This window comes from Lagenorhynchus albirostris, chromosome 10, assembly GCF_949774975.1.
Source record: "Lagenorhynchus albirostris chromosome 10, mLagAlb1.1, whole genome shotgun sequence".
NCBI lineage: Eukaryota > Metazoa > Chordata > Mammalia > Artiodactyla > Delphinidae > Lagenorhynchus > Lagenorhynchus albirostris.
The window spans coordinates 66766844-66788401 of NC_083104.1; the positions used below are offsets into that span (position 1 = coordinate 66766844).

The 21558-nt window shown below is 53.4% G+C and overlaps 1 protein-coding gene across 2 annotated transcripts; it reads right to left on the minus strand.

The window, feature by feature from the left end:
* Positions 1–1381: 1381 nt before the first annotated feature.
* MTCH1 (mitochondrial carrier 1) lies at positions 1382–20079 on the minus strand. 2 transcript variants are annotated; one of them, XM_060162749.1, is made up of 12 exons: positions 19744–20079; positions 15510–15594; positions 12289–12395; positions 11803–11880; positions 11378–11435; positions 11000–11051; positions 9432–9491; positions 6773–6866; positions 4607–4654; positions 4369–4436; positions 4016–4091; positions 1382–2206 (listed from the first exon to the last, which is right to left on the minus strand). In XM_060162749.1, exons 1-12 carry the CDS (start codon positions 20062–20064, stop codon positions 2135–2137), a joined length of 1119 nt encoding a protein of 372 aa, XP_060018732.1. In that variant the 5' UTR covers positions 20065–20079; the 3' UTR covers positions 1382–2134. The 2 variants fall into 2 exon arrangements, with proteins under 2 accessions (XP_060018732.1, XP_060018729.1); XM_060162746.1 differs by having other exon boundaries at positions 6722–6866.
* Positions 20080–21558: the final 1479 nt, after the last annotated feature.

Here is a 21558-nt window from a genome sequence, read left to right on the forward strand (position 1 = left end):
AGAGCATCAAAGGTGATTTTCTTGCTGTTTCTGGGTGGAAGATAACCTGGGAAATGTAGTCAACACCCTGAAATTCAGAAATTCAGAAATCCCAGGGTATTACCTGGGAACGGCACCGCCTCCCCTCAAAGTGACTCGAAAGGCCCACCCAGGCTGGCTCTTTACCTTGGTGGCTTCTCCAGACACCTAGGAGGAGGTGGCTGTCAGAGGGAGGGGCTCTTCAGGACCAGCTCAGCTCAGACTCCTGAATCTGGGGGACCACAGGAAGGAATTGCTGCAAAAACAGGACTTGAGGGTGGAGCAATGGGAAGAAAAGTTACCCCAGGGCAGTGGTCAGTGCCATGGGAAACCACACTGGGCTAGAGAAAGGTCATGTGCCGTGCGGCAGACACACCTCTAAAGGGCCTTCCTCCTCTACAGAACTGGTGCTAGCGAGGCCTGGCCTGCTCACCTTGCCGTGTGCTTTCCCTCCCTGCCACTTCAGCTGTCTGAAGCGAGTGTGAGATCTTAGTAACCCCCACCAATGTACATTTACAGGATACCTGCACAGGAATGCTCCTGTGTTCCTGGGGAACAAGGATACGTAAGGTAAACTGGGGCAGCTGTTACTAGGCCAATGGGGAAAACCAGTTCTGCAAAAGCATCCCGGGGCCTTCCCTGGGCATGACCCAGCCCATACCTGTGAGGAAGTATGACCAAAGTCCCAAAGTCCAGCTCTCCGAAGCCATCTCCCCTACAGCAAGGGCAGAGAAACATTTGGGGAACCAAGCTGGCCCTCAACTGGTATTAAAACCCCATCAGCTGGAAGCCCACGGTCTCTAGGGGCCAGCAGGTTCCATTTGTAAGTTCTGCCTGTTTATAGGCAAAAGCAAATGTTGGGCAGAAGCAAATGAAGGGAGCTTTGCCTTTTCCAGAGAAGGCCAAGCTCAGTGCTTCAGCTGGGCCTGTGTCCACTCCTTCTGCTGTAACCACGGGACTGCTACACCAACCGACTTGGTAAAACCCCACAATGTCATCTGCAAGCAGTCTGAGAGGACAACTGGGGGTTTGGGTGGAACATTTTCTGAAGCTGGGAGGACCTTTAGAGCTCCTGTCTCCCTGGGAAGAGGTCTAGGCACTAGCTGTTGCTCTGTGAACTGGAGTCTCAGCTTGTCTAATTCAGAAAACCACCCAATGACCTGAGCCTTCGCCCTGCCCCCCCCAACACCCCCCCGGCCTGCCTTCCGGCTGATCTACACCAAGCCCGGGCACTTCTCATGCCCAGGCCAGGCTGCCCCTAGTCCTGTCACTTTACACACAACCCTTCTCACACAACCACAAAGGACTGAGAAAGACCCTGCAGACAGTTAAGCTCATAAAAATAAGAGACTCCCCACAAAGCTCCAAACCACCACCAATGAATTTATTTGAGGGAGAAAGGGTCAAATCTTATTAGCAACTTTAAACTGGATAGGAAAAGACACTGATCTGCCTAACATCTGGGTGTTCACAAGTGCACAGGTAACCATATCCTGCACGTAAGGCATCACCATTAAACCAATGAACATTTGACGAGAAGGACACGTTCTGAGCAGTCACATGATTTCCCTTTCAGAAGGTGCTGCCTCATCAGAAAAGTAGTGTTGAGAAAAACGAAGACAGTCTCCTAGCAAAGGCCTGGACATGACAGCGGCCTCGTGAAAGGGGATCACACCTTATTTACAAAGCAAGAGAGTGACACTCCCAGCTGAGCTGCAGGATGAGAGCTGGGGCTGACTCGAGGGGTGTGAATGGGGGTTGGGACCTGACTTCATGAGCCTTTGCCCATCCAACGTGGGCCTCCACAAGCCATTCTTTGGCCCCCTGCATAAGACAGACTCAGGAAATCTGCAAAGTAAGGGGATTCTGCCCCAATTTCCCAGCCCCACCCCACCTCCCCCAGGTCTAACAGTGACCAATCCACTGGATGCAGCCTCACCCCCACCCAACCCCTACTTCTGGACAGACACATGGCATATATGGAAACCGAAGCCCAGCTGTGCTGGAGCACATCTAGGTGCTGCTGGGTTGGCTGTCTTACAGGTGCCCCGAGATGATCAGGCCTCACCCACGGTGGCCAGGCTGAGAGAGCGTGTTTTTTTTTAGGTGATTCAGGTTACTCCAGGGCAAAGCACGATCCTGATGACACTCGGCGGAAAAGCAGGCTGGAGCCTCGAAAGAGCTGGCCCTGGATTGGAAGGAGCAGTAGGGTCAGTGAAAGGGAGGCCATGCTTCTCATCCCACCCCAGAGCCAGGCCAGCGAAAGACAAAGAAGGGTCCAGTAGCTCAGAGACCCCAGAGTCGGAGATAGAGGGCCTAGGTTTGCATTCCTGAGGGCAAGGTCAGAATCTGCTCTGTGCTGAAGCACAAGGGAGCAGTTTACTTCATGCCACAGGGTGCCCAATATATATATTTTTTAATTTATTTATTTTTGGCTGTGTTGTGTCTTCGTTGCTGTGCACGGCCTTTTCTCTGGTTGCGGCGAGTGGGGGCTACTCTTCGTTGCGGTGCGCGGGCTTGCCACTGCGGTGGCTCCTCTTGTTGCGGAGCACAGGCTCTAGGCGCACGGGCTTCAGTAGTTGTGGCACATGGGCTCAGTAGTTGTGGTGCACGGGCTTAGTTGCTCCGCGGCATGTGGGATCTTCCTGGACCAGGGCTCAAACCCGTGTCCCCTGCATTGGCAGGCGGATTCTCAACCACTGCGCCACCAGGGAAGTCCCGGGTGTCCAGTATTCACCGGGCTACTGAGTAGGAAACCCCCAGAGGAGACTCACTGCCCTCTGGCTTCAGAGCCCAAGTGGACCGGGGCTCCTCCAATATTGGAGGATGTGATGCATGTAGGACCAACTGGATTCGCTGGAAGGCCTGCGTCTGTCTCTGGCCTCCCTGCTTTCCTCCTATCCGTCCTTTTCTCAACCTTGAGGCCAGTCAGTGTGCTAGCTCCTCCTGCCCAGGCCACTGCCCCATTTTACTCTGAAGCCAACCAAGGTCAGGAAAAGTCAGGGATCTGTCCTGGGCCAGCCACCTGGATCCTTGACCCGGAGCTCCAGCCAGCAGGAGGGTGCTTGGGCATACAACACAAAGACTTCAAGACTGGCAGACTCAGGAAATCTGCAAAGTAAGGGGATTCTGCCCCAATTCCCCAGCCCCACCCCACCTTCCCCAAGTCTAACAGTGACCAATCCACTGGACGCAGCCTCACCTCTCAGAAGGTGCTGCCTAGGCACTAGCTGTTGCTCTGTGATCTGGAGTCTCGGCTTGTCTAATTCAGAAAACCACCCAATGACCCGAGCCTTCGCCCTGCCCCGCCCCAACACCCCCCCCCCCCCCGGCTTGCCGCCTGGCTGATCTACACCAAGCCCGGGCACTTCTCATGCCCAGGCCAGGCTGCCCCCAGTCCTGTCACTTTACACACAACCCTTCTCACACAACCACAAAGGACTGAGAAAGACCCTGCAGACAGTTAAGCTCATAAAAATAAGAGACTCCCCACAAAGCTTGCCAAGCTCACCACATGGCTCAGCTCCACCCTCAGGCTCTCCTGGGCACCTGGGGCATCCTGCGCGGGTGGAGGGAGGGGCCGGCCTCCAACATGCCAGGTGTGTTTTCATCCCAGGTTACTTGAGGTATAAGAAGTTCTTGGGCTTCACCACCTACCCTGTGGGCTCCCTCATACTTGTTCTAAGAGTCTTGGAGAGTTGAAGAAAAGAAGACCTTGTCTGATGTGTAATTCTTAAGTAAATTCAGATCTGACCACCTCAAACCCCTTCTACAGGTTACAGAAAAAAACAGAATGAACTTTTTGGCCAATCCAATAAAATAAAATGAAAATTTAATTTAAATGCCTCAAACCAAAAGTCTACATCCTCTTTATCCTCCTTACAACATCGGATTCCATGACAACCCCTTAACTTTCCATGTAATGAAGAGTCCACAAAACCTTTCCATCTGACTGATGTGGAAAAGTGAGAAAAGCCTCCCTGGAGAGCAGGCTTACCTGCACACTCAGGTACTTCCAGCAGTGGATCCAGGATTTGAACACTGGGGAATAAGGGGGTAGCCCGGCCTGCAGCCTGCGGGGAAGGAGAACATGTTAGATCCAGAGAACAGTGGGAGACAGATCAGCTAAGGAAAAGGAGCCCTCATGAAGAAATGGCTTGGGGCTGCCACCACCCCCATACCAAACCACAGATTCCTCCCAAAGGGGTGTGATGAATCCCAGAGGAAGCCAGGGGCCTGGTGGGCCAAGCCCACACATAGAGCAGGTGGGAGGGGGCAGGGCACTGGACGGGCTCAGCCAGGTCCCCCCAGCAGCCTTGGCAGGGTGCCTGCGGAGGGGCACACACCTACCCGCAGTTATTCACGGCCATGAGATCACCGACCAGCAGGAAGGGGTAGGTCAGCATGCTCACTGCGATCTGCAGGGAGACCTGAGGGTCAGTGAGCCCACCTACCACCAGCCCCCAACCCGGGCTCCAGGAGCAGGCACACCCTAGACGGAGGCCTGCCTCCAGCCATCTCCAGAGCTGGCCTCTGAAGCCCCGCCCAGGCCCCCAGCTCAGTGGGAAGAGCAGCTGCCCAGACTTACCCCCATCACAAATTTAGTGTAGCTCCGGATGGCCAGGGCCTGGCTGAACTGCAAAGACAAAAAGGGAGACTGGTTTGCCCCAGGTACCTCGGGATGCAGACTTCAAACATGCAGGCCCCCGCCCCGCCCGCGCTGCCTGGTCTGCAGCCCCTTCACCTCGCCCTCCGCACTGGCCTCACACCCCCTCTGCACTCAGCTCCTCACATGCCCGCGGCACACGCTGTGCTCCCTTTCAGGGCCTGCCAGCAGCTTCAGTGGCCTGGCAGTCAAAGCCAAGAGAAGCTCTGGGAGGCAGAAGTGGGATATCCAGACTGGAGGGCCTTCTGTGACCCAGCCAGGGATGGTGAGTGGAAGAGACGAGGTAGGTGGGATCATGGGCTGTGGCCTACGTAACGTCCTCCGAGCTGTAAGCTGCAAGGGCTGGGCCTTTGTTTGCCTTGATCAGTGCCTGCCCAGGGCTCAGCGCACAGTAAGTGCTTACTGAATGGAAAGTCAAGCACCCATCTGAACTGCACACAGAATCCTGGGTCCTGTAGCATAAGGTGAAGGGCAACCCTGGGCTTACTGCCACCCTACCTCACCAAACTCTCGCCCCCTTCAGGCCCCAACTCCTGAATTCAACTTTGCCCATGAAACGGCACTGAACTACAAAGGGTGACTACCTATCCCTCAGCTTCCTATGACATGGCCATCCCACCCGATGGACGCCCTGCAACCCTGGGCGGAGATTTGCTCGGCCCTCTGCCTGAGTGGCAGCCTCATCTTAGCCTTTAAGCCACACACAGAAAAGCACGTGAAAAATACTCTCAGTGAAGTGTCGACTGCTGTTCTCAGTGAGGTAAGTGCCGTAGCCCCTGGTCAAACACCTGCCCACCTGGACTGGAAGAACCAATCAGCTGTGGGACACCCCTCCCCCTCAAGGCACCCCAGCTGTCCCAGGTTTGTTCTGTACGTGAAGGCAGCAGCTGACCCACCCATAAGGCCCTCGAGGAAGGGGCATTGTGCTACTGTAATTGCAGGTGGGAGCTGCTCTCTATGGAGCAACTGTTATCTGCTCACATTAAAAGGCCAGTAAGACTCACCTACCCAATTCAAATGGCCAGTTTCCCTCTGCCCCAGCTGCGAGCTCTCAGAGGCACCCCTCACCACAGACTCTTTCCCAGACCGCCCCCACCCCGGAACTGCCATTCTGGGGCCCAGACACAGACACACGAAGACTATGAACCCCACCCACCCCAACAAAGTGATTACGGCAGACAGGTCCCCAATCCCTCACCCAGCCTCCGATGGTGGGTGATTCCCGCTGTTAGAATGTCTGGCTCCCAGGAACCCCTGCCTATCACTGCTCCCCAACTCTTATCTTGGGTCAGGCCGAACCAGCTGACCTATTAGATCCCCAGAAACCTTTCCTCAACAAGTGCCTTTTAGAAGGACCAAGACCTCCCCGTGCCTGACCCAATCTGTCGAGGTCTGTGCATACCAGGCTGTGTAGACCACTGCTAACAAGAGTGGGGTGCACCTGCATGGGACACTTCCTAGCTGACTGAAGCACCCTCAGCCTGGCCCAGGGAAAGACCTAGTCCCAGCCCTGTCAATTCGCAGGCAAGGGCCCCAGGAGAGCCCTTCAATCTCTGGGTCTCATCTGTCTGTAAAACAGGATGTTATAACTGCTCTGTTCCTTTCACAACTGAGGTGCTGTCAGGATCAAATGTCATAATGTTCACTAAAGGGCTTGAAAAAGCCTAAAACACTGAGCGGAAGTTCAAGGGTTATTATTAGCTGGTCTACATCCTGATTTACCAGGGATCCCTAGTTTGGTTTGGGTCACTGCCTCAAACTAGCCGTGGATAAGCTAGGGTCTGTTTGACCTAAAGCTGCCCAGGGACGGGCATTCCAAAAACCCCTCTATGTCTTGTTAGCGATCTCCTCTCTCGAGGCCGTTCTCCTCGGAGGCAAAGCTGACCCAGGGACAACCAGAGTCTCCTCAGACCCCTCCCAGAGGCCCTCTCCAGCCCTAGGGGCCCAGTACTCAGAATCCCAGAGTCCTCAAGTCTGCCCCAGACCCTGGGCATCAGCAGTACATGGAAAGATGGACAAGTCCTTGTTCCAACCAACCTGGGAACCTGGATTCTGGTCGTTCCCCAGCCCCCCTGGGGTGTCACTCACGCTGTCATCCACCAGGTAGGCATTGATGAAGTGGGCCAGCAGGTTACAGCCCCACAAGAAAACCACATCTCCCAGGAGGTGAGGGATTAAGCCGCTAAAAAACAAGGTGAGCAAAGATGAGCAGGGGAGGGAAGAGAACATTTCCTGGGGGCTCCACACCCAGGAAGCAGACAAGGACGTTCCAAGCTCAAAACTTCAGCATATCCACCAGCACCACCTCGGGAAGGAAGCCCGCAGGGGCCACATGGGCCAGCAGCTATCCACAGCAGGAAAGCAGTGTTCCTTTCTCCACAGGGAGTGGGGGGTGGTATGTGTGTTATATGCTACATCTGACAGCACAAGTTAATGGTCTCACAAGCGGTGTTCAAACCACAGAAGCTGGGCCTTAAGATGTGAATGGTGCAAAATCCGGGATTTTCCAATGCAGATTATGAAAGAGTACCTACACGTTAGCCATCTTCTCCTGGCCTTTTTACCCAATCCACTCTCACAAAACACTTTGCTCAGTGCACCTGTATTCAACCCTGGAATGTTCCACTAAAAACATTCCATACAAGCTTTTACAAGGAGGGCTGACTTTTAAAGTGATGGCCTTTAGAATGTGCATCTCTACACACTAATGTGAAGTTTCCCTAAAACACAGTGCTGAGGGCAAAAAGCCAGATTCAGACCAGTGGGTCCTGTGTGATACTTGTGGGTTTGGGGTTTTTTTTCTTTTTATTTATTTATTTTTGGCTGCATTGGGTCTTTGTTGCTTTGTGCGAGCTTTTCTCTAGTTGTGGCGAGCGGGGGGCTACTCTTCGTTGCAGTGCATGGGCTTCTCGTTGTGGTGGCTTCTCTTGTTGCAGAGCACGGGCTCTAGGCGCGCGGGCTTCAGTAGTTGTGGTGCACGGGCGTAGTTGCTCCGCGGCATGTGGGATCTTCCCGGAGCAGGGCTCGAACCCGTGTCCCCTGCATTGGCAGGCGGATTCTTAACCACTGCACCACCAGGGAAGCCCTTGTGAGTTTTTTTTTTTTGAATGTGTTTATTTGCTTGTTTAGATATAGAAGGACATGGAAAGATCTCCAGGAAAACAGCTATCTCTTGGAGAGAGGACACAGAATTATGATCTTTGAACTTTCAAAAATCTTATTTCAAAATATTTGAAAGTTCAAAATACCTGTAACACATCTATGATATGAGAGATATAAATAAAGTGAACCTTCATGAATGCAATTTCCAATCCTGTTGCTTCCACCTGTGCTCAGACTGACTTTTCACAGGTACACTCAGTGCTTTCTGAGTACGTACATCACCTGTTCTACAAACACGTGAAGGAAAAAAAAGAACCCAATGGGTAAGGTATCTGTTGTGTGGGAATCCTACTCACACACCAGAGAAGAATGTATACAATGTGTGAAAAACACCAGAGGTAGTGATATGTAGTGTTTTAGGGTCTGAAGCACCAGTCACACAAGCAAATATTTATTCACACACATATATATGCACACCCATACATATGTGTACATATAAATAGACATGAATATACATGTGAATATGTGCGTATATAAATCAAGGTTTATCGACCTTGCCACTATTGCCCTTCAGGTCTGGACGATTCTTTGTCATGGGGGCTGACCTCGGCACTGCAGGAGGTTTAGCAGCATCCCTGGTCTCCACCCACTAGATCCCAGCTGTGACCATCAAAAGATGTCTCCAGACATTACAGATGTCCCCTGGAGCAAAATCACCTCCTAGTGAGAAACACACACACACACACACACACACACACACACACACACACACACACACACACACACACACGCCTACACACAGAACACCTGGCAGATGATGAAACCACAAGATGAGTTAACAGAGCGCCCCATGTCTAGTGTACTGTGTATGTAACAGCATGTGTCTCTGCCTAGACCCTAAAAAAGCAAAACAAAAAATATTTGTCAGGCCTGGACTTTGGGTTCTGTTTGTAGTTTACAGTCTTTTCAGTGTGAGCTTTCTTTACAGGTGGAGTAAGATGGGTGTGAGACACCAAGGAGGGCAGGGGGTCCGGGGCCCTCAGGAGATTGTGTGCCCTGAAGACATCTGCTCTGCAGAAACACAGGCCCAGCACAGCCAGGTCTTGACTTTTTAAGAGAAGCCAGAAATAGGGATTGTTTTGTGAAACATCCTAAATGTTGAACATGATGAACTAATTTCTCAGAAGTGCTATGTCAAACAGGATCCCTCAGCTGGAGTCAGCCTGTGAGCTGCCAGGGCTTGACCTTCAGCCCATGGCACAGATTTTCAGTGACTTTTCAGCAGTGAAACCAAGGACGAACGAAGACCTGAAGACCAGCCTCGTGCCCACCCCCAGCCCTGGAGCACATGGACAGGGACAGTGGGGTCGGGGGTGCGGTTTTGGCCACGCCCACCCCCAGCGTGCTGGACAAACAGTACCATTTCTGTGTAAGCCGCAATGTGGACAGAGCTGGGCAGCTTTGTTCCCGATGATCCGTAGCGCGCATAGGCCATGGAGCTCTACGGGCCAAGGAGCAGCTGCTCAGGCAGGGACAGAGCCCTGTGGTTAGTCTGAGGCCAACAGCTGTGGCCTGAGGGCTGAGAATGCGCCCGTTAGTAGAGCCATGCTCCGTGGCCAGTTACGGGGTGTATAAACTCACGTACACAAAGAATCCCAGCAGCCCCTCTTCTTTGAAAATCTTCCCAATGGAGCTCAACACGCCACTGTGGAGAACACAGGGATACAACGTCACCCGGGCACCTTGGAGAAGCCCATGCCCTGGTGTGGAGCAGAGCCTGCCACCCTTGCTCAGAGCCATCCAGTCCTGGCCGGGATGGGGAAGGGGCATTCTCTGTCACCAGGCAGAACCCAAGTGTAGATGATTACAGCTCTGTTGGGGAGTGAGAGGGCGTCTACGCAGTTTATGGAGACTGGGGAAACCCAACCACCCACAGGGGCAGAACCCCAGTTCTCTACTGCTTTTTTCTATGGATCTGAAATGTAGGAATGAACCTTCTAGCCTGGGCTGCTGCAGAGGCGACGGGACCTTCTCCTGCCTGGCCCTAGTGCTTACTTCTGGCTGAACAACCTTCTGGCAAAGAAGCCTGCATGTCCCACAGAGAGAGGAGGAGAGGTGGCGAGTGGAGAGAAGCACCTTACCAGAGGGCAGAGAAGGAATACAGGGCCCTGCAGCAGGAGGCCCTGTGATCAGACTGTACAGACGCAGCTTGGGAAAAGGCATCTGGCCCTCCCCAGCAGGGAACTCGGGGATGCGCACCCTGCCCACTGCAGCCTGTTAGAGATCACAGGACAGGCTGGGATGTCTTAGGTGTGAAATGCAAAGGAGGCTCAAGTGCAACCTCTGTGACCTGTGACAATGCCAAGTGACCTGTTCTGCACAGAGGCTCTGCGAAGCCAAGAGGGCCAGGGTAGCCTAGGAGAAAGACGGTGGGAGCCAGAGCCCTGCCAGGCCCCGCTACCCTTCCTCTCAGGACAGTGGCTCAGCCCACTGGGTTCTAAGCCCACTGGGGGAATGGGCCAATTTCCCATTAGTGAACTCAAAATGAGGCACCATGGCAGCCAAGCTTCCTGGGGCAGTGGCCCCAAGGACAGCAGCAGAAAACAACTGAACCCAGGAAATAAGAATCTGAGCGAGGAAGGAGAACAGATGCATGTACTCCTGCCACGAGCCTCCAGGACCCACCTCCTGTCCTGCACTGAGCCTCAGAGGGGCAGGGAGGGCACAAGTGCCACAGGGAAGGACTGTGTCAACACACCTATGCCCCTACAGATCCAGCTCAGTGTCAGGCATGGCAGGTGCTGGGTAAATATTTGGTAAACAATGGAAGGGCCAAGCCCCAAGGCCATGGGGTAGACGGTCATTTAGGAGAGGATGAAACAAACTCTAAGCTGGCTTCTGTGACAGCTGGAAAAAGGGCTAGGGCATAACCTAGGGGGTCTAGGAGGGAACCCCGCCAGGACTCCTAATCCACCTGGACTCCTATCCCACTCACCCCTCTGCAGGGCATCTAGGCTCATCCAGGGCTGCCCCAGACAAGAGAGGGAGAAAATACCCCTGGACCCAGACTATGGAAGCCACTACCCCATTCCTCTGAAGCTGGCACACAAGAAATAGGGCAGAAAAGGGGCAGCAGCTGACCACAGTATGGCCTGTCCTGGCAGACTCTGAATAGTGACAGGGCCACTCCTGCCAACCCTAAGAATTACCCACCTGTACTTGGCCTCCCGTCCCACAAACTGGACCATGCAGCGCATTGAGATGACTGAGGAAAGAGAGAACACAAACAGGTGACATGGCGGCCAAAGCCCAAGACTCCCCAGCTATGGGTGGGATGCCCGGCACAGTGGCCACTGCACAACACGGCCCGTGTCAGAGCGCGGGAGGGGAGGAGGGCCCCTGGGATTCCCCATCGCACCCCATGACCACGGCATCCCATTTCTTCTGGCTGGGAAGAGCCCCAGCTCCCTTTGGACTGAACTCCCGGCCAATTCCAGTGATACTACTTCCCAGTAATTCTACCGCTGCCCGTCTACAGCCCATGAGGGGTCACCCCACGGCTGAGATGCAGTCTCCAATGGGGCGGCTCACCATGCAGGGGGTGGGCCAGCATGCGGGACACGCACTGCATCATCATCTCATAGGAGGTCTGCAAGAGAGCAGAGGGCGGGGACTTGGTCTGGCCTGTCTCTGGAAGTGGTGCTCACTGGGAGCTATAAGCACTTACATGGGAAAAACTGGGATCCTGCAGCACCCATGTGGGGTCGGTCTACCTCAGATGGCCCCCCTTGTCACCCACACAAAATTCCCTCTGCCCAGGACTGCTGCCAGGTCCCAGGCCAGGTCCCGTGGCGGCTGAGAGGCTTTCTGTGATTCCCTGCAGTGGCCCTGCTGGGGCTCCTTCCACATCCCACTCCACTGTGCACACAGCAGGCCCCAACTGTGACTCTTCAGTGACCTGCCCAACTGGGCAGTGAGGGATAATCAGGCTCTCCTCTCCAATTCCAGGTACCCACCTCCTTCACCACTTTCTTCAGAGAAGTCTTCATGTCATCTTTGTTGGCAACCTGCTCAATCTCATCTGGAGGGAAAACCTGAGATGCAAAGAACAAAGGTGGATCAAAAGCAAAATACAGGTGTGCCTCTTCGATGTAACTTTGAAGGGATGGAGAGGGCAGGAAACAGCTCCTACTATTTTCTTGGCCATGTCCATTAGCTGGGCCCACCTTGGGTAACCCCCTGGGGCTGGAGCTAGCGGGGAGAAAGTCCCTGCCTAGTGTCACATTTGTAAGAAAGCAGGCAGATGGTAAGGCAGGGGCCTTTCCAATTGAGGAGACTCGGCGTTGGACCACCAGGGCTTGGAGTCTGGCTTTGGTGCTGGGGTGGAGCCCTGACCAGTCTGGGAACCGAGAAGCAGGACCGGTGCACATGGCTGCCTCCAGGGGTGGCAGGGGGCTCAGGGGAACCTCGGGCAGCTGGTCCTGGCTTCACCCCGGGCTCACCTTCTTCATGCTGCCCCGGGTCATGGTGGAGAGGGCGTTGGACATCAGCCGGGGGCTCAGGCCTCGGAATAGCCCTATCTTCCCATCCACTTGCACAATGTACTTGGCTACAAGAAAGCAGAGGTGGCAGCGTCACGTTCAGCCCAGACGCACCCACTCCTGGGTCACATTCACACCCAGACCAGACGCAGCTTGTCCTTCTTCAGTACCTGCTGACTTCAGTCACGGAAGGGAAGCACCGTCCAGGACCCCGGAAGCAATCGGGCCCCACCCCCAAACACCTTTTCTAGCCCATTTCTTTTTGTAAAACCTTCAAAACATATTTTTCTGACAAAGAAGTTCATATGTTTTTCTTTTTGTAGTTTGGAAAATCTACTTGGCAAACTTAGCTATAGTTTCTCAACTCAGCAACTTAAGTGCTGCAACCTAGGAACCAATTCTGTTGCTTATAAAAAATGTTTTTCTCTGGGAAAAGAAAAAATGGAAAAAAGCAACCACAAGCGATGATGAAGTTTGCAACCTAAGGCAGGGAAAAAGGAAAAGGAAGGGCTCCCAGGGGAAAGGCTCTAGAGTGTCCTTTGAGCATGCCACGGAGAGGGCCATCCCCACCTTGTCACTGTGCTGCATCCAGGATCCCACCTGGCACCTACTGGCATTTATTAATTACAGGGGGGAAAGCCAGTGGAGAAGTAACTAAAACAGAGGCACCAATGAACTATTCTATAGAAAAAAACTTAAGAGGTCAGGGAAGCTGGACCCTGACCCTGTTTGAGTCAGTGTTTTTTTGTTTGGGTCTTTAAAAGGATACTTTCTTAATGTTTTGCTGTTTTATTCAATATCAACTTTTAAATGATGTTCAAAAAGGAAACGTATTTTTATAAACCTGCATACCTGGAAGCTGGCAGAACATTCCCTCAGACAATGTGCTCCCCTCGAGCCAAGACTTTAGCTCTCCAGCACCGCACAGTGGCGGGAACCAGCAAGGGAGGGTGCCGTTCTCTCCTCTGCCACATGTCTGCCAACAGCAATCCCATGTGGCAGCTGTACGGGCTTCCCCTGGTCCCGAGAGCACCTGGTACCTGCTTGTTTGGCTTCCTGAGATTGGGGTGGTGCTGGAAAGACAGGAGTAGGAGGAGAGAGGACACTGGGCGACGTGGCCAGGACGCCCTGCTTCACGGGGTGAACAGGCAGAAAGAAGGTTTATTTTGGGGGAGGGGAGTGCCAGTCAGCAGAAGGGAGAGCTGGCGGGATAAAGCCTGAGTGTGGTCTCCAGCAGGACACTTAACCTCTTTCCATCCAATTTCCTAGCCAGAAAAAAAGGGAGTAAGGACCCCTATTTCTCCCCATCTCAGAGCTGAATTACGAACAAGTGAGAACAGACAAAGGTATGCAGAAACGTCTACCGAGGCCTTTGTGGGCCCAAAGGGCCCCTGGCTGGCAAGGGGCTCCATCATTCCATGGTTTCTCTGTGGTCCCTGAAAACTCTCCAGAAGTTCCTTCTGGGAGAACACCAAAGAATGTCATGGCAGCTGTGGCACTGTTCATAGCTGAGGGGGAGTAGTAGACCCCGTCCAGACAGTCGCTAGATAGCCAGACAGCTGAGCCCCTCCCCAACACCAGGAGTCTGCTTACACCATCTGCGCTGAAACAACATTTATATAAATGGCGGGGGGAGCACCTCAGAACTCTGCTCATCTTTGCAAGAGGCAGTAAGGTGATTGTCAAGACCCCTCTGCCCTGAGTCCTTTCGGGAATGACTGTGTGACATGAACAGAGATGATCTGGGTTCCAACCTCTCTATGGCTAGAGCCTGCAGTGGTGTATAGAGGAATCACACGTAGGGGTCGGCAGCCTGCCATCCCGGCCTCCCGCAAATCCAGCGTTGCTCTGCATACCGGCTTCGTTGCACTACAGTGGGGGGTGCCTCCCTGACGTCCTCCTTCCCCACGCTGACAACTTTTAAGTGAAACAAATACGAACAGATTTCCCCGCAAAATGACATGTTCCACCTGGCTCTATACTGTACTCAACAATGAGGTGGCAAAACTAGAAGGGAAACATGGCATCAGATTCTGCCAGCAGGGTGTGGAGTGAAAAAAAGGGGACAGGAGGCGAGGCCCCAAGTTATTTGGCAGAAAGAAAGATTTTCAGAGAAGATGCTAGACTGACTAAACAGATAAGATGAGCAGAGGTGGAGGGAGCATGAGAGGGTCAGCCTGGCTGTGAACACAGAGAGCAAAGGCACATTTAAAGAAGTCTGGGGAGTTCCCTGGTGGCTAGTGGTTAGGATTCCAGGCTTTCACTGACGTGACCCGGGTTCAATCCCTGGTCGGGGAACTGAGATCCTGCAAGCCATGTGGTGTGACCAAAAAAATAAAAAATAAAAAAAATAAAGAAGTCTGGGAAGGGTGGGGACTGGGAGAGGGACAGGGATGGTGGATCTGAAACGGCCTTGGCCAGCTGGGGGTCAGGGAATGAGCAGCACAGGCAGCTGGTGGGCTTTGCTGGCATCAGGGAAGCTCCACCGTGGTGGGCTTCCTGATGGAGAGACCCTCTGGCAGGCAAGGCTGCAGGAGGCGGAGGGGGCGGGTGCTTGTATGGAGGGCCTGGGCATGAAGAAGCTGATAAGGAGTATGGGGCCAGAGCAGTTAGCAGCCTTCCTGAGCTCGAGCAGCTCAAGAGGGCACACCAGGGGTGAAGCCAAGACCCACCATGTACTGTTCTACACCCAGGGGATGGAGATGCCTGAGTGAGTAGGCACCACTGCCTGAGGAATGCAGGGGAACAGGACAAAGGAAAAGAACCCAGGAGGCCCCAATGGGCCTCCTGCTGGAGGAGCAGGAAAGCAAAAGAACTGCTAAAAGGGCAGCCAGACTGCTCAGAAGGCAAAAAAAAAAAAAAAAAAAAAAAAACGGAAATCCGCCCCCTACCCCTGCTTCCAGGCACAGCCTGGACCTGTCTCCCTATCCTGCTGCCTGGGCTGACAGCTGGCAGCTCACACAGAGGAGCTGGACCAAAGCTGTGTTGGTCACCTGCTCCCATCCTGACAACCTGCTGCCTCTGACCCCTCTTCCATGCCAGCTCTGACTCTGGGTGCCCCATGCTGCCCGGTGTGCTCCCCAGGGCCACCTGGGCCTGTTCCCTGTTTTGATGTTTCTTTTTTGTCTCTCTCTTTTTTGTCTCTCTCGGTGTGGGCTTTCCTGCCTGGGAAGCACACTCACCGTAGGTGAAGAAGCTCGGCAGGTAGAGGACCTTCCTCCCCAGCACATTGGTCCCAATGGTGGGGGGCATCGGCTCATGACCTACCTTCAGAATCAACAAATACAAAGGGAAAGTCAGATTCTACTGTTGATTCAGTCTCACTACTTCTCACCTTTCCCAGGCCTCTAACTCTTCTCCCACAGAGTCTAATGCTATTTCTGTTGATGTTTTCCCCATCAAAACATACCCAAAATTTCATCAGTGTCTATTACTATCGTGTAATCTCCCAATGCACAGAAATGTCCAGTCCCAGATACCTTACCATAATCCAAGTCACCCCATCCCTCAACATTCTTACCTTCCAATTCCAGATATTTCCAGTGCAGAACCCCCCCCCATGTTTATGTACTTCAAACCCCATGCTCATCTCAGAAAAAACTCTCAGTTAATTCTCATCGCCAGGTTAAAACATCAGTCCAGTCTCAATCTCAAATGTGGCAACACCAAAACACATCACACCCAAATTTCAGCCCCAAACTTCAGATAGCTCATTCACCCCACGCTCAAATTTCTTACTGTACCCACTGCAGATGTCGACAAATCTGTCCCTCTCACTCCCAGCCACCTCGAATCCCAGCTGCTCCTCAAACAATTCCTCAACTGTGATCTAATCTTGATCACCCCATATCCCTGTGACAGAATGACCCCCTCATTTCTGCAGGGTTATCATAGTTCTTGCTGTATAGATGCTGGTTATAATTAAGGTATGTGTTAAACTCATGGGTGGGTGAAGGGCCAAGCCACCCAAGCCTCTGTGAGGAGGAGAGGTTTCTCCTGAGGAGTGAGGCCATTTGTTATGCTGCCGATTAATGAGAAGATTCTCTGCTGCCAGGCAAGGGGCAAGGTGTCTAGGAGACCAGCGCCTTAGTGGGGTGTGAGAAGGCCCTTCCCTGGCAGGGGACCAGGGCCGTAGCCCTGTCCCTTAGAGCAGGCCAGACAAATCCATGGACCAGAGGAGCTCCTCTCGGATGTGGAAGAGGGTAGAAACAGCAGGGTTGGGAAGCTCTGTCTTAAATAGAACTAGGTATGCTTCCAGCGTTTTCTGGGCTCAATTTCCTTTCTTCCTCACCTTAGTCAAGTGTTTTGAAGTTCAGGCTGTCCCTTATGGATGGGATTCTGAGCTACATGACAGATTACTGATCATAAATTAAGAAACTCCCTCCACGATGGAGAACTTCTTAAAAGAAAAACATCTAGCCCAGGGGAGTTGAAGGAAAGGGATGGCCAGGTGAACCAAGCAGTTAGCCCTCCCCTTCCAGACCTTTCCCCTTCTGAGTTAAAAGCTCGAAGGTTCTGAGGTTAGTTTTGCTTTGATTTTGTTCTCTCACACAGGCAGCATTCCATTTACACCCTCAACTCCAAGTCTGAGCCAATGTTCTTTTGCTGCCTTATCCATTCCAGTCACAACAACTGGGGAGGCCCATCGATTCCAATTTCACCCGTAAACCTGCTTGTTCCCTTCATCCTGTATCCCCATGGCTCCCAAATCTGTTGAGTCTATTTTCTTAACTTCCACCTGTGTTATCAAAGGCACGCTGACCCTATCTCACTCCTATTCCCTTCACTCTCAAGTTCTAATTATGTGTTCCCAAGTCTACTCACCCAATTTCATCCCCAAATCTGTTAACCCAGTCCTAACCACAGCCAAAGATGTGGTTCTATACCATATTCCGGCAGAGCCAGTCCCTCAAATCTCTAACACCCATGAGCCCTGATCTCAGGCACTGCATTCTTACTCACTTAATCGGGACAGCCCCCAGATCTGCCAATCCAATCCTGCCATGCACCCCCAAACTGAGATCTTCCTTTTTGCAAGATGTTATCTCTGATTCCCAAGCTATACACATTAACATTTCACCCTCAGGGACTTCCCTGGTGGCACAGTGGTTAAGAATCCGCCTGCCAATGCAGGGGACACGGGTTCAATCCCTGGTCCAGGAAGATCCCACATGCTGTGGAGCAACCAAGCCCATGCGCCACAACTACTGAGCCCGCGCTCCGCAGCAAGAGAAGCCACCGCAGTGAGAAGCCTGTGCACCGCAACGAAGAATAGCCCCCGCTCACCACAACTAGAGAAAGCCCGCGTGCAGCGATGAAGACCCAACACAGCCAAAAAAAAAATTAATTAATTAAAAAAAAAAGACTTCACCCTCAAATATGTTACACTCAGCACCAGCTGCGTTCACATCGGGTAGACCACCTGTCACCCCAACTGGGCTCACCCATCAGTATCCACCCCCCATACAGTTCTTCTCACCCTCTGGACTTCCTCATTCCCCAATTCCCTATCCTCCTTCATTCTCCATTCTCTCTCATTCCTCAACTGCCTTTCCAAGTGACCCTTATTTCAATTTTATTCTCCTGTAAACCAAACCTACCAAGGTCCAAATGATGGAGCCACTTCCAGGTTCCTTCACATGGAGCACCCCCCCCATTCCTTGTACTCCAACATCCTCCATTCCACAGACACTCCTATCAGCCACCCTGAAGTCCCAGCCCTCACCCAATCTCACTCCATCATCCTTGCTTCTCATCTCAAGTACCACCAGTTCCAAAGCCTCAATTTCTCTCCCAAGGCTGGAATCTCTATTGCTGCAAATACAACCTGAATTTTTATAAGTAAAGGAGCCCTCACTCCCAAATCACAACCAAACGCCAGTCTCGACCTTCCCCCATCAGCCACTTCCAAATCTCAGTCACGATTAGATTCTAGTCAGGCACCGTAATGTCCCTGAAGGAATCTCGTTCTTTGTCACGTTCCTTGTCACACTCCAAAATCCACTGCCCCCATTCCTCAGATTTCAATTACTCCTATTCTCAAGTCCCTCTCATTCCAACTGTAACTCCCATTCTCAGTCCATTATCAGGACAGTAAACCTGATACCCATTTGCCTCAAATCAAATCTCGTTTTGGTTAGGTCTCCATCTCAAACACCGCCCCCCCCCCGCAACTTAACTGAAAATTTTAGGCTAAATCTTCAGATATTAGTCCAAGCCCAAACCATCCACATCTACATTGTGCTCATCTCAGTCATGCCCACCTAATTCTGCCAAATGCACTCCCTCCACCTCAGCTCGGGCACCCCCTTCCAGTTCCATCTCTCCCTTTCTCAAACAGCCCAATTCATCTGTAAGGCACTGCTGGTCCCACCAAATATGCCAAGTGCCCCTGCATGCCTCGATTTCAGAGACTTCCTACCTTGGCCTCATTTTCTGCCAGCCCCTACACATCCTGCTACCCTGTGTTCCAACTGGTCCTTCTGCCCAATTCCACTACGCCCATACCCCTCAGCCCATCCCCCCATATAGCTCCCACCCCCAACCGTGAATTCAATGTTCTCCTCCAAATGCGTCATCCCTTTCCCCCTAAAAGCCTCCTGGCTCCCCATTCCAGACACATCACCACTACCCCTCCCCCACTGCGTCGCCCCATCTGTTCCCCTCCCCCAAAGCACGTCATCCTGTCCCCTCCTCCCATCAAATCTGTCGTCGCCATCAAATCCAGAACCCCCATCTCCTGTAAACCGATTCGCCTCCACCTCTCCCACCAAATTCCGTCACCGTTAAATCCAGTGCCCCGGTCCCCTCCTCCCCGGAGTCTGATGCCCCTTTTTCTTTCCTAAAATTTTGGCCATGACCCCCAGTCCTTTGTTCCCCACACCCCAAACCGCTTTAAATCCATCTCTATCAAATCCAGAGCTCTTGCTCCCCTTCACCCTAAATATGTGCTCATCTTCTGAATATTCTGCCTTGGCCCCCAATCTTCCTACCCACCCAATCGCCCAAACTTCCTACCCCTCCCCCAATTCTGTTGTTTTTTCTTTCACCCCAAAATGCTGCCACTTCCCTCCTAGTCCAAGTCCATCGCCTCCATTCTTTCGTCTCCCAAACCTACCTCTCCGTTCCATCGCCCCCTCCCCTGCACCCCCAAATCCCTTGTTCCTTCCACCCTCTCCCAAATCTGTCGCTGACCCCTTTGCCCCCTTCTCCTGCATCCCCAAACCCATGCCCCCTGCATCCCCAAATCCCTCACCGTTTTCTTCCTCTCCCGCTCCTTCTGCGCACCAACCCGCCGTCCCCGCCCCTCTCCTCAAATCCGTCGCCATCGACTCCCCCACCCCCATCTTCCTCCAGATCCTGGCCTGTCACCTTCTTATCAGCCCCCACCTCCCTATGGCGCCCCTGGTCCCACACCTGGATGAGCAGCTTCACGTAGAGCAACGGGTGACTGAGCGCCGTCACTCCGGCGCCCAGCGCCACGAAAAGAGCCTCGGTGGTCGGGGCGTTGTCCCCGGAGCCCAGGCCCCCGGATGCGCCGTCCATCCTGCGGGCCGAGGGTTGCGCCGCAGGCCGAGGGTGGCGTGGATGTGCGCGATGTGCAGGCGGCGGATCGCGAGCCCGGGCCTCGACCCCCGCCGCCGCTCCGCCGCGAGCTCCAGCTCCTGCTCCGGCTCCCGCCATCCCCGCGGCACCGCCGCGAGCCCAGGGCGCCACTTCCGGGTCGGAAGCCCCCATGGCAAGGGGCGGCGAGGTCACTCCCCCGTCACGTGACGGGACGGGCGCCTGCCCCTCGCGGCGTCAGGGGGCGGGGCCGGGCCGCACCACTCGCGGCCGCGGGGGAGTGCAGGAGTGTAGGCGAGGCGGTCGGTAAGCGATGGATGCGGTCCCCGGGCGGGGTCGGGTCCTGGCTCAGCGCTGGGGTGTGAGCCGGGGGTCAGTGGTCGCGGGCGACCGGGCCGTGGGTTCGGAGGCTGTGAAGGCGGCCGCAGGCCCGGGCGCTCCCCCGGGATCCCCGGAGAGCGGCAGGGGCGGGGCTCGTAGGTTCTGGAAGCCAGATGCCCCCAATATGGTCTGAGGCGCTTCCAATCCACCACCCAGGCTTCGGGAGTTTTCTCCGCAGTTCTGGGCCCGCCTTTTTGCGGCCCTGTTCCCGGGCCCCGCTGCCTGCGAGGCTTCCCACTGCAGGCCGAGTGCCGTCGCGCTCGCCTGCCTTGTCTCACCCCTTTGCCCTCCCCACCACACCAAATCCATTTGCACCTCGAAGGTTGTGGTCCTCCTCCTTTGCAGTTGACCATTCGCCAACCTGCCTTAGAGCTCATGGTTAGAAAATGTGTTTTGCCCTATTTACTTCACTGGGTCTGAAGGTTTTATTTAGTCCTTCAGTGTGAGCACACTCAAGCGTTCTGCTAGGCGCCGATAGTCTAGTCGTTAGGTAATAAAAACGAGTAATAACTGGCTCTTAAATCGCACTTATTGGTGCCACCTTTTGAAGTGCTTTGCAGCAAGATAACTAAAGTATGTTCCTCTCAGCAGCCCTGTGAGCAAGGTGTTTATTCCAGCACGTGCCCTGTTCATGTTTGTCACTGTGCCCATCCCCTGCAAGAACACCTAAAGCCTGCTAGTTGTGGAGGTGCTCAATAAAAGTTTCTGTTTCAACGGAAAGAAAGCAAGTATCCCAAGAGTCGGCAGGGACACAGCAATGGGTGACCTGATCCCTTTGTATTTATCCTGTGTTCGTTGTGAGAAAGTTCTTTAGAACAGACATCTGCCTTCTGACCCCTTAATCCGGGTTTGAAGTCTGCCCTTCCTGCCTCCCTTCCTGCCTCGCCCCCTGAAAAGCCACCTCCCGGCTGGCTACTCCTGACAACAAATACTCTGTACACTTTCCACATCTCAATCCTGTCAATCCGCCTTCCTCACTTGCTCTCTCCCTCACGCTGGCCTCTCTAATCCAGGTTTGTTCTGGTCTGAGTCACTGGAAAGCCTCCTAGCCCTTTCATGTTACAGTGTTTGCCTCTTCAAACACAGCTTTCATCAAACCTACCTCCCACCCCCAGGAGCACTTTAATTGACTTCCTTTTGCCTGGATTCTGATTTAGCTTCCTTAACAGGGACCTTAAAGTCAGCTTCATCCACAGCCTCATCTAACGTTACAGCACCTTACTAACTCCACCCGGAAGAGTGGGGTTACCTTCCTTCTGAAACTTCCTCACACAAACCTTCTCCTCC

Coding starts and splice junctions, on each gene's coding strand:
- MTCH1 (XM_060162746.1), bottom strand. CDS start 20,064: ATGGGGGCTTCCGACCCGGAAGTGGCGCCCTGGGCTCGCGGCGGTGCC. Junction 11,052..11,377: donor GCTGGCCCACCCCCTGCATG/GTGAGCCGCCCC, acceptor CTCTTTCCTCAG/TCATCTCAATGCGCTGCATG. Junction 2,207..4,015: donor GGAAGTACCTGAGTGTGCAG/GTAAGCCTGCTC, acceptor CTTCCAATCCAG/GGCCAGCTCTTTCGAGGCTC.